This window comes from Cucumis sativus, unplaced genomic scaffold (genome assembly GCF_000004075.3).
Source record: "Cucumis sativus cultivar 9930 unplaced genomic scaffold, Cucumber_9930_V3 scaffold78, whole genome shotgun sequence".
Lineage (NCBI taxonomy): Eukaryota > Viridiplantae > Streptophyta > Magnoliopsida > Cucurbitales > Cucurbitaceae > Cucumis > Cucumis sativus.
Genome location: NW_022279569.1, coordinates 37,259 through 55,203, shown reverse-complemented (window position 1 = coordinate 55,203; position 17,945 = coordinate 37,259). Strand labels below are relative to the sequence as shown.

At 28.5% G+C, this 17,945-nt stretch overlaps 1 protein-coding gene and 1 pseudogene across 1 annotated transcript; both read right to left on the bottom strand.

The window, feature by feature from the left end:
- LOC101214031 (transcription termination factor MTERF5, chloroplastic) lies at positions 1-1,559 on the bottom strand. The gene has a single exon (XM_004149115.3). The coding sequence runs from the start codon at positions 1,405-1,407 to the stop codon at positions 226-228; it is 1,182 nt and encodes a 393-aa protein (XP_004149163.2). The 5' UTR covers positions 1,408-1,559; the 3' UTR covers positions 1-225.
- A 1,232-nt stretch (positions 1,560-2,791) lies between these two features.
- Positions 2,792-7,004, bottom strand: LOC116406238 (annotated as a pseudogene).
- Between the last annotated feature and the right edge of the window lie 10,941 nt (positions 7,005-17,945).

Below are 17,945 nucleotides of genomic sequence, written 5' to 3'. Positions count from 1 at the left end.
TTGTCATGCAAAATAGTTGTGTTTTGTAATGTGAAGCTTTAATCCAAGTACATTCACCATAGTAGCACATACAATGTGGGATAGAGAGAGACCATCCTAACATGAAAAGGGGGAATCAAGAGCTCACTATGATCAAAGCACCTTCCAACCCCGACCACTTGTTCTCAAGGTATTGACCAAATGTTAGATCAAATTAGCTCTAGTTCTTGCCCCATCTTCATGTTGCTATCTCCTCGAATTACCTCTAAAGGCCTCAAACAAATCATTCATATTGTCAGGAAACCTACGAACGAATTTATCTAAGAAATCCTCATCAGGCATCCACAATGAATCGATCAACTTCGGGAGCTTCTTCGTTAGCCTCTTCGACTTCAGAACCTCTAGAACTCTATAACGAGGGAGCACCCTTCCATGCATTGCGTGCATCAAACAAAAAGGATTACGAACAATATCTGATTTGCTAACTTTTGCCTCATTCATGAAGAATTCTAGACCAACCTCAAGTTTACCAACGGAAGTCCTCATCAAAACAGGAGCCGAATTAAACATTCTCATACATTCTTTCTCAGTTATTCCAAAACTACAAATCAGCTTCACTTTCTTCTTATAAGTTGCATTACTTATACTACTGATAGAATGAAGTCCATGAATAAACATTGTACCGTTGGGAGAAAACCCAGCCTTTACAGCCATTGAAACAAAATCTTTAAGTCGAGATTCATGCATAATAAAAAGTGCAGGTTGTCGCTTCAATAACGTAGAGAGTTGATAGTCAACAATCCCACAACTTCGTAAGTAATTGATATTTACAGACAACACTTTATACGGGGATCTCGTAAGTACATCAGAACATCGCCGCAAAACTTTCGGGAGATCGTCATTACACGTACCCTTGGGCAAAACATTCTTAAGAATCTCAACATTGGGCATCAATGTCTTTTCCAAACTAGAAGAAAAAAATTTAGATTGCCTGGAAATGAACTTACTCAAATCTGAGCCAACAAAGCCAAGATTCTGTAAGAACTCGATCTTTGGCTTCAGTGTTTTCTCAATGCTGGAAAACGCGATTTGGGGTGTGATTCGAACGGCTGATTTAATTTGGGTGTCGGATAATCCGAGGTCCGAAAGATATTTGTAAACGGAACGAGGCTTTTCAGTTGATTGAATGCCTCTACGGGTTGCCATAATGGAGACGGCTCTGGCGGGGGAGAGTTGGAAGGTATCGATGAGGTATTGGAGGACGATTCCATAGGAATGAGAGGGTGGTTGGGAGTGGGAAGAAGAAGAAGAAGAAGAAGAAGAAGAAGAGAAGAAAGAAAACAAGAATGGATGAATTAGTCGGAGGAAGAAAGGAGGATTAAGGGGAGAGGGAACACAAACAGAGAATGATGGATACATAGCGTACATTTAATTTAAGAGCTGAAAAGCATAGAAATTTTAGGGTTTAAGGAGGCGGCGTTTCTCAAAAGCTTCTCCCGTTTTTCTTCTCTCCGTCGCTTCCATCCCTCATCTTCTCCGATTCAACTTTTCTAAAAGTTTAAATTACAAATTTAGCCCCATTTCGTCTTTTTTTTTTCTTTTAAAAAAAAATTAAGCTTGTTTGAAAAAATCATAATAATATACTATTTCACAAAAAACAAAAGTTAAGCTTCTCTAAATTTCTTTAAATTTCGAGAGCTAAAAATTAGTTTTCTAAACAATAGTTGACGAAAAACATTTAAATTCTATTTTGGTCCATGTAAATTTCTTTAAAAAAAAAATTCTATAACAAAATCATGACGAGGATGACATTTTAGTTCATTTCTCAACTCATACATACAAATTTATTCTCATACAAATTGTTTAGTCGTGATGTATCTTGTGATTCATTGATATGCCTTTTTGTTCTCTTCTTCACAATTCTTTCTTCTCCTTTTCTTTTTTTGGTTTCATGATTCATGGTAGGAATATTGATATGTAATTTTATAGAGTTTATTTTATTAATGTGTTATATTTGTTTTATTTTCTAATTTATTTTACCTTGTTAGAGATTTTAGCACGTTAATATGTCGGTTTTATTTATTTTTATTCTACTTAATGTTCTTCTAATTTGCTTCAAGATTTCAATTTGAAAAACAATGTGAGAGAGACAAGAGAGGATGTGAGAGATTTAAATTTTGAGAAAAAAACAATTTTAATTTTTTAATTTGAGTTTATTTGATTGTTAGTGTTTGATTACGTTTAGAGAAGTTACTTGATCGCTCAACTCATCCAAATATAGAAGTGTCACTCTAACATTTTGTTAAGATAACGTAGTTCTAACGAAAAGATCAAAATAAGTTTTTGTTAAAAAATCTGCACACCAAAATTTACATTTTTAAAACTTAGAGATGAAGATACAAATTTTAAAAACCTTTTAGGATTTTAAAATTAAAAAAATTATAAATCATTATGACAAGTTAGAGAGAAAATAAGGTTAGTTTGAAAAGAAAAATGGTTATTACATAGCCAAACTTCATTTTTTTTCTTCTTAAAATTTAGTCATTATCTTGTAATCATAGTTTTGTAACTTATCCTACATTGAAAAGAAAATTAAATTATAAATTTGATAAGTTAGAATTTATCTTTTATTAGGGTGAAATTTCAAAACTCATTACTTTTAACGTAAGCTTCTAAAATTTGAAAATGTCTACTAAGTTTTTTGGTTTTAAGTTTGTGTCTATAGTTTGATACAAATGATCATTTTATTTTAATGCTTAAAAACTTTCAAGACTTGGTGAATAACTGAAATGAAGTGAAGAAGAAAGAAGAATTATGAAAATGAAGCTATGTATACGTAATATATTGCTCTAACAAGGTGTTCATATACACAGGTTTTGTGAAGCAAAAAGTGAGCACTCTAAATAAAAGAAGAAAAAAAGAAGGAATGATGACATTTTGTTTCTATCAAACTGTTTAGTTATCTAGGACCAGATAATTCAAAAGCACGAACGTTTTCAGTCGAATCAACCATCCATTCTGAAGTTTGAGAAGATGTCAATTCTGTTTCATGGTAAACTACCTCCACTCGCTGCCATTCCTCCCATCGCTCAGCCAACCCATCTCCTTCCAGCATTCTCACCACATCAGACATTTTGGGTCGTTCCATAGGCGAGCTCTGTGTGCAGAGAAGTGCTACTTGGATTATTTGCTCAACTTCAATCTCATCATAGTTCTCCTTCAAATCAGGATCAACCAACATCTCCAACTTTTTCTCTTTCAGAAGCCCTTTCACCTGAAAAGTTTGTAATCAAAACGAGAGTGGTTAGAGAAAAAACTGTTGAGAGCTGCTAAGTTAGTAGACTTTGCAAAAAGAAAAATCCTGAGTTTATACCCAATCAAGCAGCATGACATCTTCATCGTTTGCCAGTCGAGCAAGATCGAAAGCCCTTTGTCCGGTTATTAGCTCCAAAAGCATAATGCCATAACCAAAGACATCAGTCTTTTCAGATGATTTCCCAGTTGAGAGATACTCTGGAGCTATATGCCCAATTGTACCTCTTACTGCTGTTGTAACATGAGTATCCTTGTAATCCATTAACTTTGCAAGACCAAAAATCACCCACAACAGCCTCGAATTCCTCATCTAGTAGAATATTTGCAGCCTTCACATCACGATGGATGATTTTTGGATCACATCCATCATGTAAATAAGAAAGACCTCTCGCAGAGCCTAATGCAACTTTCTTTCTAGTTGGCCAGTCGAGAGGAGCTTCAGACTGTGGACGTTCTATGAAAAATATGCTAGCTACATTATGAGTTTGTAATAAAAGTGGCTTTGCCAATTAACAAAGATGTGGATAAGATAGTTTTGATTTCATATCAAAACTAAATAAAATACATAATGTAACAAGATTGAAGATACACTAGAAAAGTTATAGAAAAAACTTGAGCTTGAAACTTCTAACATTTTCAAGGAAAAACAAGAAATTGTACCTCTTAAACATGATGCAACACTTCCGTTGGCCATATAAGGATAAACAAGGAGGCGTTCACTCGATGTTGTACAAAATCCATGTAGTCGCAGAAGATTTCGGTGCACTGCCATGCTAATCATCTCTACTTCTGTTTGGAATTGTAACTCCCCACCTGGCGTACGCTCTTCTTTGAGCCTTTTTACTGCTACTAACGAGCCATCAGCCAAACGTCCCCTATAGACTTTACCGAATCCACCTCGACCAAGAATATTTTTGTTGCAGAAGTTATCTGTTGCAACTTGTAAGTCTCTCAGAGAAAACCGCTTCAGCTGCCCCAAGTTGATCTCTGAGTCCTCTTCCGCTGCATAAACAAAGCCATGGTGACTTGCAAGCTAAAAAAAGGTAAAAGTGAATCTTTTGCAACAGAGACAAACCAGGGACATCGAAGAATATTTCTCGTGATTTCCTCCGATGCCAATAGACAAATATGATAGCCGGTGTAGCAAAAAGTAAAGCAGCACCTGCAGCAACTCCTCCAACAATTGCTCCATTGGGATTGTTTAATTCTGGAGAGAAACCAAACATATTTTAAGCTTTCTCAAAGTCAAAGATAAGTTAATGCTACAATGGAGAAGTTCATAGAAACTCATTTCTTAAATGTGAATTAACCTCACTTGTTAGGTTCAACAAACACAATGTATATTTAAACCCAAGTGAAGTTACTTATGTCAATGATATGCACCAAATTGTGAGATGAAGTATTCCATTAAACAATTTGTTGTGGTAGAGTACTAGAACAATTGCCTATTTCAATAATCTTTCTAACCAGATAATACCATGGGAAGAAACTGTTGATTGTGGAACAAATGGCGGCGGTGGAGAAAAGGGAGGATCCCAGGGCAAGGTTTCCCAGTTACCAGACCACATAGATCCAAGTTATTTGCAAAACTACAAACAGTACGATAGCAGTTAGTATCTGATCAGCTAACATCGATCCAGAAGAAACTTCATGTGTAATTTATAAGCAAAATACCTTATGGGAGTAAATAGTGAAAATGAGCCATTATTTGGAACTTTTCCAGATAGAAGGTTGTTCGATAGATCCCTGCGAATGATGTTTAAACTACGTTATAGCCACTCTATTTCAACTCATATTCTCACTTTCACTTCCAACAAAATTGAACCTTAGAGCAAGAAAAGATAGTGTAAATGCTTACAAGACTTGTAGGGTGGAAATATTTATCAAGGAAATCGGTATCAAGCCAGATAGTTTGTTGTCATTCAGCCGACTATCCATTCAAAGATATACCAAGAGAAAACACCCATAAGTTACATAAAGGGAAGAATGTGTATGGTTCAAAGATAATGCATAAACACACAATGAATGAGTCAAGCCTCTAGGGAAGCATGTTCTCATTCAATGAAAGTAAAAGCACAAAAGATGTCAAGTAACATATCACAAAGAAGAGAAAAGAAAGGATGTATAATATTCATACAGAAACGCAATTGTGTGAGCTTGCCAAACGTGTCTGGAATCGGGCCAGTTAAACCGTTCAAGTAAAGGTCTAGGCTCACCAAATTTTCTAGGTTCCCGAGATCATCTGGAATCTCTCCACTTATGTTGTTACCATAAAGCTCCCTGTAATCAATTAAAATCATTTAACTTAGAGAAGAACAATACATGCAGGTAAAAGTCACCATTACAACTGCTTATGCTATAGGAATTGAAGTCCAAACAAGTTTACAGCAAACAATGACTTACAAGTATTGAAGACTTTTAAGTTGACCAAGCTGTGGTACTAATTTGCCAGACAATCCAGCATTTCCAAGGTCACTGCAAAGAGTGCCGAAAGTTGTAAAATTTTGTATGACATTGACCAAAGTTTACATAGCCCGAGAACAAATGAACGAACAAATGATGTCCCTTACACTCTTATAATGTTATTTTCATTATTGCAAGTGACGTGAAACCAAGTGCAGGGATTGACCAGTGTAGGGTCCCAACTCTGCAGAACATTGTTTGGATCTTCCAAATTCAATCGAAATATATGCAGAACAGTAGCTGTTTAGAATAGAAAGAACACATTGTCAAATTCAACAGAAGCTGAATAAGAGAAAAGAGATCACATCCACAACTTTTTAGAATTCTATAATACAATAATGAGACAGAATATCACCGAATTTAACAATAAAATTCAAGCATACAAAATGAAAAATGACAGTTGTATTTGGGAAGTTAGAACACAAGGCTCAATCACTGCATTTCTAAAAATATCAAAATGTTACCTTAAAGTATGCTTCTCGTCTCAACCTATTTTACACTATGGCAACCCATTAAGCTCTCAAAACCACCACTTAAATGAAAAATATTAAGAGATAACAGCCTTAGGCAGAGAAGTAAATTGGCCCAAAAGAATTCTGTTCCAAAACGTTTTTGTTTACAGTCTGAAGCATTGGGACAATTTATGGGCATCTCAACTAATCTCATAGGACAACCCACTTCACCCTGCAATATTTATACGTCAACGAAACGCCATAGATAATAAATCCCCATTATCAAACTCATATGATTTATTTACCGTTAGGCCAACCCATGGTCTCAGTTCCAAAACATTGATGATCTTTGACACACCCTTTTCATCTACACAAGTACAACAAGCAACATCAGTAGGAAAAGGAAATGGGAATCACCTTCTACAGTTGCAGAGACATTGGTACAACAAAATTGTCCAACAAAGATGAACCAAAGCAAAACCAAAGCCCCATTTAGCCGTTTCATCATATCTCCTCCCTCCAAAACGTGAGGCGATTTCACGAAACTTCACGACGCCGAGCCGCCACACCCACATTACAAAAAGAGTACAAATCTGACCCAGTCCCCGGCAATGGAAAGAACCCGTTAAGAGAAGATGAAAGAGAAACAGAGATGAAGCATCAGACCGTCATTGAAGAAGAAGAAGAAGAAGAAGAAGAAGAAAGAAGGTGGAGTTTTGAGGTTTTGTGATTGAGATGGGAGTGAACTTAGAAGAACCCAGAAAGGAAATGGGTTGGTATTGTTTGTTTTTCCATTCTTTTCATATGGTTTTCGGTTCTCTGTGAATTGCTTTTTTGAGAAGTTCAAAGTGAAAGAGTGAGAAGTGGAAAAGGGAATTGCTTTCAGCAGGTGTGGGTTTTGATTTTGGTTGGTGGGACCCACGTGGCCAATCCGAGTAGGCCAAAGCAAAACATAACCAAAACTTTTTGTTTCTTAGTCAACGGTGAGAGAACGCCAAGTGGAGCCCACTTTGCCACCTAGGATTCTATTAAGAACTTCTAAAATTTCAATAAAAATTTATTACTTAATAAAAAAAACAAACAAACAATTCTCAAAATATAATAGCAATTTAACACTTTTTCTTCAACATGTGAAGTCAAATTATGTAACTTCATTTGGGCTATGTGTCTCCATTCTCAATATTTTACCATTTCGTGGTCCAAAAATAGTATTATAAAAGAAAAAACAATCATTATCAAAGGGCATAATAGCATCTTTATTCATGGATTTTTACAAAATCATAAAGTAATTTGAACTTTTTTTCTTTCTCTTTTTTGTTAAGGAAAAAAAAACAATCAATAAAGTGAAAGAAGGACTTTTAGGGGTTGGTAGGACCCAAAGAGTGAAATAAAGCAAAATAAAAACAATAAGCATGCGCTAAAATATTTGACCAATCTCCTTCTAATTTCTTATTATCATGCTATTCAATTTTCCTCCCAATATCAACAATTTTATTAACATTCTCACATTTATAATCATCCTAATAAGTATACCACAGAGATTAATCCTAGGATGAATTAAATTGTTCAAACTTGTATAAAAAAAGTTAGAATGTATTTCTATAAAAGAAAGTGTCCAATAATTATTTACTAGTTAGTAGTTAATTTTAATTTTTTTTAAATTCTTTTTGTTTTTATAATTCTTTTTATTAATATCATCAACATTGATATTAATTGCTACAATAGTTTCTACTTGTTTCATTTTGAAAACAAGGGCTCTATATTTGAACACTATTCAATTTTAGTTGTTTGTATTTTTAGTTGAATTTTAATATTAGATATGCATAAATAAATAATATCGATAGCTAATGGAGAAAAGAATAAATAATAAATTCCTCCTAATAGCACTAGTAGAAATATCGATTTAAAATGTTTGTTTTAATTTATATTTTTACAAAAACTATAAAAATATTAAGTAAATTTAAATTAGTAATTAAGTTTGAAATATGGATTAATCTCTGTATCTATCTAACTTTATCTTTTTTAATATTTTTCAATTCAAAGTAGAGAAATTAAAATTGTATTTGGTTTGTTTATGAAAAGAAAAAAGAAATAGAAATTTTGAAAGATAGTGATGATGAAATTCCAATCATGACGACCTCCTTAATTGGGACCCATAGCTTGTAATAATGGGACAATTTCTAGTGCTTTGGCTCCACTTTCTTCATATCTTCACGCCTAACCTCTCATCTAATCACTCCTTTTCATTATTATCATGTTTTCTTCTCTCTTTTCCTCTTCAAAATTTAGTGGATACCTATATATCTATACTTATAGTCTAGCATATATATATATATATGCATGAGATCTCTTTTTCTTTGCTGGAGAATGGAGATTTTACATTCATTTTACAAACCTTTTCAAAAATTGATAAACCATTTACACTTCATATAACAAATTATTTACACGTTAAAGTAAAAAGTAACATAAATAGGTGTGGTTACTTTGAAAAAAGGAGTGAGAAAATATTTGAGAATTTGGAGGAAAGTGTATTGAAACATAAGACGAAGTGGTAAAACAATTTATTTATATAATTTTGCAAAGTTTGATGGTGTTTTTATTCTTCGGTATTATGCAGATCATGGTAACAAGTATAATAATCAAGTCTTGGTTAGTAACTCGATGTTATATGAGTTGAAAGTATATAAAGTCTATCAGCATATAGATAAATTATTCTTTCGTTTTTGGGATTTTTTGACATTGCTTTTCTAGTTCTCTAGCATTATTAGGCAAAATATTATGTCTTGAATTCGGGTCCAAAAGTTCTGTCGAGTGAAGAAATGTGAAATTATTGAATTGACATTTGTTCTTCAAACTAAAAGTGAGTTAAAAGATTAAAATGAGCATACTTGAGACAACCTAAAACATGTGTTAACGATATAAGAAGTTCATAAATTACATACATGAAATAAATAATTCTCAAATAAAAACACTAAATTTTAAAATGAAAATTTCTCAAAGTAAAAAGACTCTTTCAACAAAAATTTGAATTTGAAAGTTCCCTTTATAAGTTTAATTTTTAAAAATAAAAAGCTAAAAGATCAAATAGTATTGATTATAAAACAAAGCTGAAATTGTGAATGGAAATAAATCACTTTATTTATTAACTTTTCCAAACTTAATTTTTGAATTATTAAATTAGTCTTTTATTTTAATTAGATAATTAACACATGCCCGTTTTTTATTCTCGTAAAGAAACGACATCAAGTATAGAATAATTATGTTAAAACCGAAAATATAAGACTTCTACATCTATCTATAGTATATATAAGAGTCAAAATGTGGAGAAACTTTTTTCTCTTCATTATATTATTGAGCTTAGTTCTATGTCCAAATCACTTTTTAGTTTTATGGTAAATTCATTTTTAATTTTGTTTTTTTAATATAAATAATTATAAAAGACTCGCCCTCCTCCACTGCTTTTTGAATTAATTATATTTAAGTTTAGTAGATTTAAAGTATGCACGATATGAAAAGTTGGAATGCAAATGATTTTTCATTTATCAACTACATTTTGAATTAATTATAGACGGAGGATATGAAAAGTTGGAATGCAAATGGTTTTTCATTTACATCTTAGAAATTAATTAAAAATTAAATATCTTATTAATTCTAATTAACAATGCAAATTTAAAGCCCAAAAATTGAAAAAAATTTGTAACCTTTTTTTCTACTATATATATATATATAAGACTTTTTTTATTTTTTTTTTCTACCAACATTTTTGTGTATCTTCAAAACTTCTATATTTGGAAGTCTACTTATTTAAAAAATGTCAACATTTGAAACATATTATTTGATTAGAGAGTTGGAGTCTTTCAACAAATGAAAGAACATTTATATTTAAAAACAAAATTGCAATAAAAATGAATAAATGAAAATTCTTTTAGTGAATGGGTACATTTGGAAAAATATATATATATTCTCATCTATACCTTTATATAGATTAATTTTTAATTAATATTATCGACTTTTATTTAGGTTAGCACCTCTTAATCAAAAAGGGACATGACCTAATGATGATATAGTGGGATTGATTAAGTAGACTTTTATTTTTATAAAAAAGACGTAGACATGTTTGTTATAGTTTTTTTAAAAAATAAATAAATTTATTAAAATTAAATTAAATTACTACTATTTTTTAAGTGGAGATTTTTAAAAATAGAAGAATTAACCAACTATATATTTACAGCCCACGAAATTTTAATCTAACCTCAAAATAAATAACTAAAATTTTACTTCAAGCTTTAAAGTATCTAGGTAAAAACTTATCATTTTCTTCTATTCACGTGAACTTTTCTTTTTAAAATTTTTCTAAACTTAATTATTTAAAATTACAAAAAAAATATTTTCTTAATGTTTTCACTTGTGATCAGTGGAAACTCATATCATCTTGATCAAATTACCGTTGTGAGCATCAAATTCCAACTCTTTTTATTATGAGTAATTTATTTATGAATTGGTTAGGAGGTTTAGTGTATTTCTTTTTTTAAAATATTGTTTTCTAATTTAAATAAAAATATTAAGAAATAACAAAATTGACAAAATATTTACAGGTTGTTATAATTTTTTATCATTTTTAGTACTATTCTGTACAAATTATCTTCTGCAAAACCATATTGTAGAAATCTTTTAGAATTGCACCATGCAATTACCATTAAAATTTTGTAGTTAAACTATAAGGTAAGCAAATGATTAGGTTTTATTGATTTGCAGGGATGCGTTGCTAAACATTAAAGTGATCAAGAAAGAATCATCCCTACAAAGAAAAAAAAAAACTATGAGAAATTGATATGAAATAGATTCAGTTTTTAAAAATAAAAATTCATAAAAAAAATCTTAAATTTGAATAATTTAGGAATTTTTAATAACAGATAAATCGAAAAAACTTAAATAGAGGAAGAGTTGAATCAATTTTTCTCTAGTTGGCAAATAGATTCAATATTTTGCTATTTTTAAGTTACTCTAAACTATTTAATTAAATATTAATCACAAAATACTTATTTCTAAACTTCTTCACCCAATTCATAAAAAGAACATTTTTAAAAATAGTAAAATAAATTAAAATATTTACGAACTATAGCAAAATTTTGGATTCTATTACTAAAAGTCTTCTATCACTATAGCATGTCAATGACTATCAGATAAAATTTTGTATGGATTCTAAATATTTTATAAAATCTATTATTTTTAAAAATTCTTCTTAAAACAACTCAAATAAATAAATATAGTAAAATTTGATTATCAGTATTTAAATATGTAACCCATGTATGCAATATTTTAGTATATTTATAAATATTTTTAAAATTGGCATTATTTAAAATAAATATGAGTTACCATCACTACCCAAATAAGCCGGCAATTTATTTATGTATTTAAAATATATACGTGTGTATATACATTATTGTACGGCCATTGATTTGATGACTAATTATCCGACGAATATTATTTTATATATTCTCATATTTTCTTGTAAAAATAGCTTTCACAATTTTATAAATTATATAATGAGAGACTATTTTGGATATTTGTATATCTAATTTCAACTTGCATGAAAAACATTAAATTAAAAAACAAAACAAAATGGAAATAGAGAAAGGCCTGCAATTTTCTCCTCTTTATTCCAATGGGCATAAGAAATTATAATAAATGTATAAAATTTGTTGCATTTTTACCAATAAATTAATTTCTTTTATATATATATATATATAATCAGTTTCCTTTTTTCTTTCAATTAATATTTTCAGCAATGGAAATTGCATAGTGGAACATAAATTTCAGTTCTTTGCCAAATGTACGATTTTTTAAATTTTCTATTCTTACTTTAAAACTTGCCATAGATATATAATAATAGTTTTGAAATTCATTGTTGAAATTAAATACGCCTAGATTTTAGTATGAATTCTCTCTAAATATATATATATATATAATCTTAAATATAGAGTGGTCATAACTATTACAAATTGTGATTTCAATTTTAAATTTCAAAGAGTTGTTTGAATGATGTGATTCCAAATTTTCGATGTTCAATTGGGATACTATCTATATACACGCACGAAGAGAAATAACAATTTAATTTAGTCGTTAAACTTGACAATTTAATCTTTACACGGTTTGAATTGATACAACTTCATTTTTGTAATTGTGTGTATTTCTTTTATTTTAATTTGTTGAGTAATTATGCTTGCTAGTATTAAATTTTTTATTATATACTTTATTTAGGTAATACTTTATCATTAAACAATGTGTGTGTCAAACTTAGATGATATAATTATTAGTTATAATACTAATTAATCACATTATTGACTTTTAAATTTTTCCATCCTTTGTCAACCCTGACTTTTGTAATTTTAATTTAGAATTATATGAGTTTACAAGAAAGAAAGAAAAAAAAAAGGAGGAAATCAGTACATCAATCTGTACATTAAAGTATAATTATAATAAATCAAGGAGACAGGGAGGAAGAGACAAATTCAAAGGTTGTTTAATTTGGGTATTAATTACTTAAATGATTAAATTAGTACAATAGATATGCTTAAATATTGCCATCTGTCACAACCCTATTCAATACCAAAATTCACTAAAGATATTTTTTTTTAATAAAATGTTCAAATGAATCGGATGATTTAGTTTTGTTTTTGATTTGAGTATTTTTCTACTTTTGTTGAGACGGTAAAGATCTTATGTTGAATAGAAGTATTTAAAATCAATAACTTGAATTACATAAATGGATGAATTTGTAACTCTTCTATGTTTTTGTTTTTAAAACTAATTAATTTGATATCTTCCTTCAAAACCTGTAATAAATACCATAGATATTTAATGGTTCCAGTTTGGAGACGTATCAAGGCCTTCGAACTAGTTAGTTTGGCTACCTCGAAAGATTCAAATGGGTTGTTAAACCCATGTATACCCCTAAAATCTACTATTACGAGAGAGAAAATAGGAAAATCCTCCATCTTCGATAACGTGTTGAAGTTTTAAATTTTTGTTTGTATTGTAACTAAATAAAACTACTCAAGATTAAAAATGTGAAGTTGAGCTTTAAAGCAACTAAGTATATAAGAATCTAGAGAAGAGAATAAACAAGTACAAAAGTTTCAAATGATGTTTATCAAACTTATAATTTGTATGCTTCATTCATAAGGCAAAACTTTTTAAAGTTGACATGGCTTTTATTTCTTAAAAGTATATATGTTACTAATTATTTTTAAGAAATTCTATTGATTTACTTATTTAAATGTCCTATATTTACAATAATTAAATATATATATATATATAATAATGAGCTTGAATTACTTGTCAACGTGATTATTATAATCTCTATTTATCACCTATCAAAGTTTTTTATATGTTTAAAATTTAGTAGTACGTTTTAGATTTAAATTATACCTTATAACTTTTTAAAGTTTAAATTCAACCTACATTTCAATTTTTAGATTTATACTTTCAAAATTTTATTGTATTGGTAACTATTTAGATTCATGTGATATCAAACGTAAGAAAATGTAAAAAAAAAATGTTTAATTTTTTCAAAATCAAAAATAAAAATTCAAATACTTATAAAAGTGTTAGGTTTTAAATTGAGTTTTTTTTTTTTTTTTATCCGCATTTAAACTAAGACGTAAATTTTAACTAAGAATTGGAATGTTTTTAAATAATATAGAAACTATAATGAAAAATAGGACATTTAAGAGGCGAAATTAGGACTAAAGCACAAAGGTCCAAAAAGAATCTTGAGAACTAAAGTATAATAATCACAAAAAATTAGGTAGCTTTTATTTTAATCATCCAACTTTATTAGTAGCTATTGTATGTTTTTTTTTATATGTAATTAAATAAATTTTAGATATATTATTTATTAATTTGTCACAGTAATATAAAATAAAATTTAGAAAAAGAAAAAAGGGAAAAGAGAAAAGAGAGAAAAGTGAAGTAGAAGTAATTGGGTGAGTGTTTGGTGATCTTTAATTTGTATCCTCCTTTTTTGGTCCGTACAAAGTTGATTATACTATTCCATTTCCATTTTGTATTATATATAATTTTATGAGGAAACATTTGGTATAATATAATTTTTATTGTGTATATATATATTTTTTGTGTAGGAAACATTTGGTATATAATATAATTAGTAAACCAAAAGCTTTTCTAAAATATACCAATGTCTCCAAAAGGACAGAATTAGCATGTAAGTATTTTTAAGTACACTCATTATTTCAATTCTCTCAACATTTCTCAAACCATAAGGTTCCTTTTACATCCCCTTTCTTTAATAAATAAATAATACATTTTGTTCTTTTTTATTGTATTTAAAGTATACACCATCGTATACTATAAATTAATGATTACATTCTTCTTAAATAATATAAGAATACATCATGCTACTTTCCAAACACTTCATGTCTTATCTTATTTCCAACACTAAAATGATAGTTCCAGTTAAACTTTGTGACCTATTAAGATCTCCTATGAGATCAATTACCCTAACAAGAGCATACATCTCTAAGAAACAAATACAATGTCTTATCGGTTAACATCAAACTCAATTATAAAAAAATTGTCTTTAAGATATTATTTTGGCCAAATCTAAAGATCGAGACAAACTTAGCTTAACAAAACAAAACCTAATGTAAATTGTAAAGTGTTTTCTTTATAAAAATAAAAGTAATAATAAAGATTAAATAGATACGAATATCCCATTCAATTACATGTTAAATGAAAATTTAAAGATTATTTTATTTGTTTTTTCAAGAGGAAAAGATTAAAATAATATAATTTTAGTAGCACTTTCAATTATATAAATTTTAGTAAAGTTTTCCATATTTAACAAAATATTTATTTGATTATTTGATTTTTTTTTGTTCTACATAGTATAAATAGTTTGTCAATTTCTCTATTTTTTAAAATATGTTTGAATTTTAATCTAGTGGAAGAAAGACCCTATAAATATATTAATATATGTTATGGAAATTTATATTATATATTATATACAAAATAAATATATAATTAGGTTTGAGATTTGATTGTTTGTATGAATTTATATTATATATTTATATATATAAAATAAATATATAATTAAGTTTGAGATTTCATTCTTCATTTTTTACCTCTAATTCTTTTTAAAATGCTAAGTTAAAACTTCAAAATGAATAAATAATACAATTAAGAATTTCTCTTTTTTCATTGATATATATATATATATATGTATGTGTGTATATATATATATATATATATCCTTTGAATTTTATCCCATTAAACCTACCTTAAATGGGGTTGATTCCTTCTCTAAGAAAACAGTCCAAAAAATAACAGAAATCTGCATAACAAAATACCTAAAATAATAACGTGAAAGAAAGTTAGATATAATGATAAAAAGAGGAATGGTCATTTCAAACCTTTCGTGTATAAATAATCTCCAATAAATCAAAGCTAAGAGAACCATTTTTTATATGTTGAATATAAGAATTTTCGGCCCCCACCAATTTGGATGAACCATTTAGATCCATCAAATTTGTCACCTAAACTCATAAAGTGAATAATCCCTTTGACATTTCTCTTTTAATTAAACCAAATCTCACACACACACACATATGGATACACTCACTCACATCCTTTCTACTCTTTCATTTTTTAGTACAACGCATCTACGAGATTGAACTTCAACCTCTAGAGAAGAAGGTCGTGTCAAACCGTTGATGATATTAAATATTAATTAAGGTCCACACATTGATCTAGAGAAAAAAGAAAAAAGAAAGTATTTAAATAATCATAGAGTTGGGAGATTCATACTTTTAACATCTTGATTTGATACTATATGTCTACACTAATTGAGTAATTATGTTGATGTGGTTATTCAAATGTTTGAATCATTCCAAATATGTCCAAAATCCTAATAAACTTCAATTATATATAATTAAACATTCTTTAGTCTCGTGAATGAATACTATTACTTAAATATTGATGTGACATACCTATGATTCGATAGAACTTACCATAGAGAGATTGTGGTAATTAGATTAAGTCAAGATAAGTCTAGTTTGCATTTATTTTAATCCGTTGCTTCCAATTTTTGAAGGAAAAATTAAGATACGTAAGCATTTACTATTTACTATTTTATGATTGACATTTGATTGAAGTACTACGGTATAAAAAAGTAAAAAATAGGTATAGTTCGAAATACATCAAACTATTTTTTCGAAATGAATGGGTATAATAGCGTTACATCTTCTAAACGTTATTGAAAAGTGAAAAGAAATGGGGTTGGAATTTGGAAGAGATAAAGGAGAAATGGACATGCATAGATGAAAGTTTAGTCAAAAGAAAAACCTTTTTATTATTCCACCTTTTACATTATCTTATTTCATTTGTCATTTAAATGACTTCTCTTAATTAGTTAATTAATTCACTATTAATTATTTGAAAATAAATCTTTATCATATAAATCTCTTTTCGCCTAATTTTATACACTAAAAACAGCTTCTAAGATCAGAAATTGAAAGTATATATGCCACCGAATGTGACATTATGTATTTATCTTTAAATCTTACATACTCACAACTTATAACGCTTCAAAAATTAAAAATTTAGAATTTGTTTGAAATAATTTTGTAATTACTTAAAAATAGTTTATGTTTGAAAAGCCATTTCAACCAAGTTCTTGACCCAAACCATAACGTTAGAAAAATGTAGATTTTAATAATTAAAGCATGCATTCATGTTCATTTTTATTAATTTTAAAATCGTGAAAAATCTCATTCCACAATTATTTAAATTTTAAAATTTATGTTACTAAAAAAATTGGATCGGTTCTTCTCGTTATTCAAATTAATTCTTCTTCATTGGAGAGGAAAAAAAACATTTCAAATTTACCAATTAAATTCATTTTTTATAAAAAAAAATATATAAATTAATCATTGCTATTAATTTTCAAAATCATATGGTTGATATAACCTAAGTTTTCTTCTTTCTTTTTTTTTTTTATTTGAAAAAGGAAGTTATATATATTTTAAAATGAGTCCATTAATTTGGTACCCTTTTTATAGATAGACATCACAAATATAAAGAATGGAATTCTGCAACATACTATCACTTGAAAGGAATAAAGATGTCCTAACTACTACTACTACTTCACTAATAATAGAAACTCCTCATTCTAACTTTACATCTTTTTTCCTTTTTTTATAAAACCCAAAATAATTAAATAAATAATACTCCACTAAACAATACCTTAGTTTATTAAAGAAATATGTATTTAACTAAATACCTCTTCAAGACTATAATAGTTGCAAATATAGTACAATACAAAAACATTTGTAAGTATTATCAATATAGAGAGATAGTATTATTGGTTCCATGTAGAAAATAATAGTGTGTTTGTAATTCATTTAAAGTGTTTATTATACATAATCATAAATTGAGTAAAAATGTTAATGGTTAAGGTTAAAAAGTGCAATGAATTGGAAGTCTTATATCTGTTGAAGTAAAGAATAAAAGGGTACAAATCACATTAAAATTTGCCTCAAACTCAAAAAAATGTATGCTTAAGATTCCACCTCTTGGAAGACCATTCTTTGCCATTATTCTAATCACCAATAATTTATTTCATTTTATCTTACTCTATTTATTTATATTTATTTATATTTCTCTTTTTCCCATTTTTCTGTCAAAATCAAACCGCCTTTCCTCTTTAATTTAATT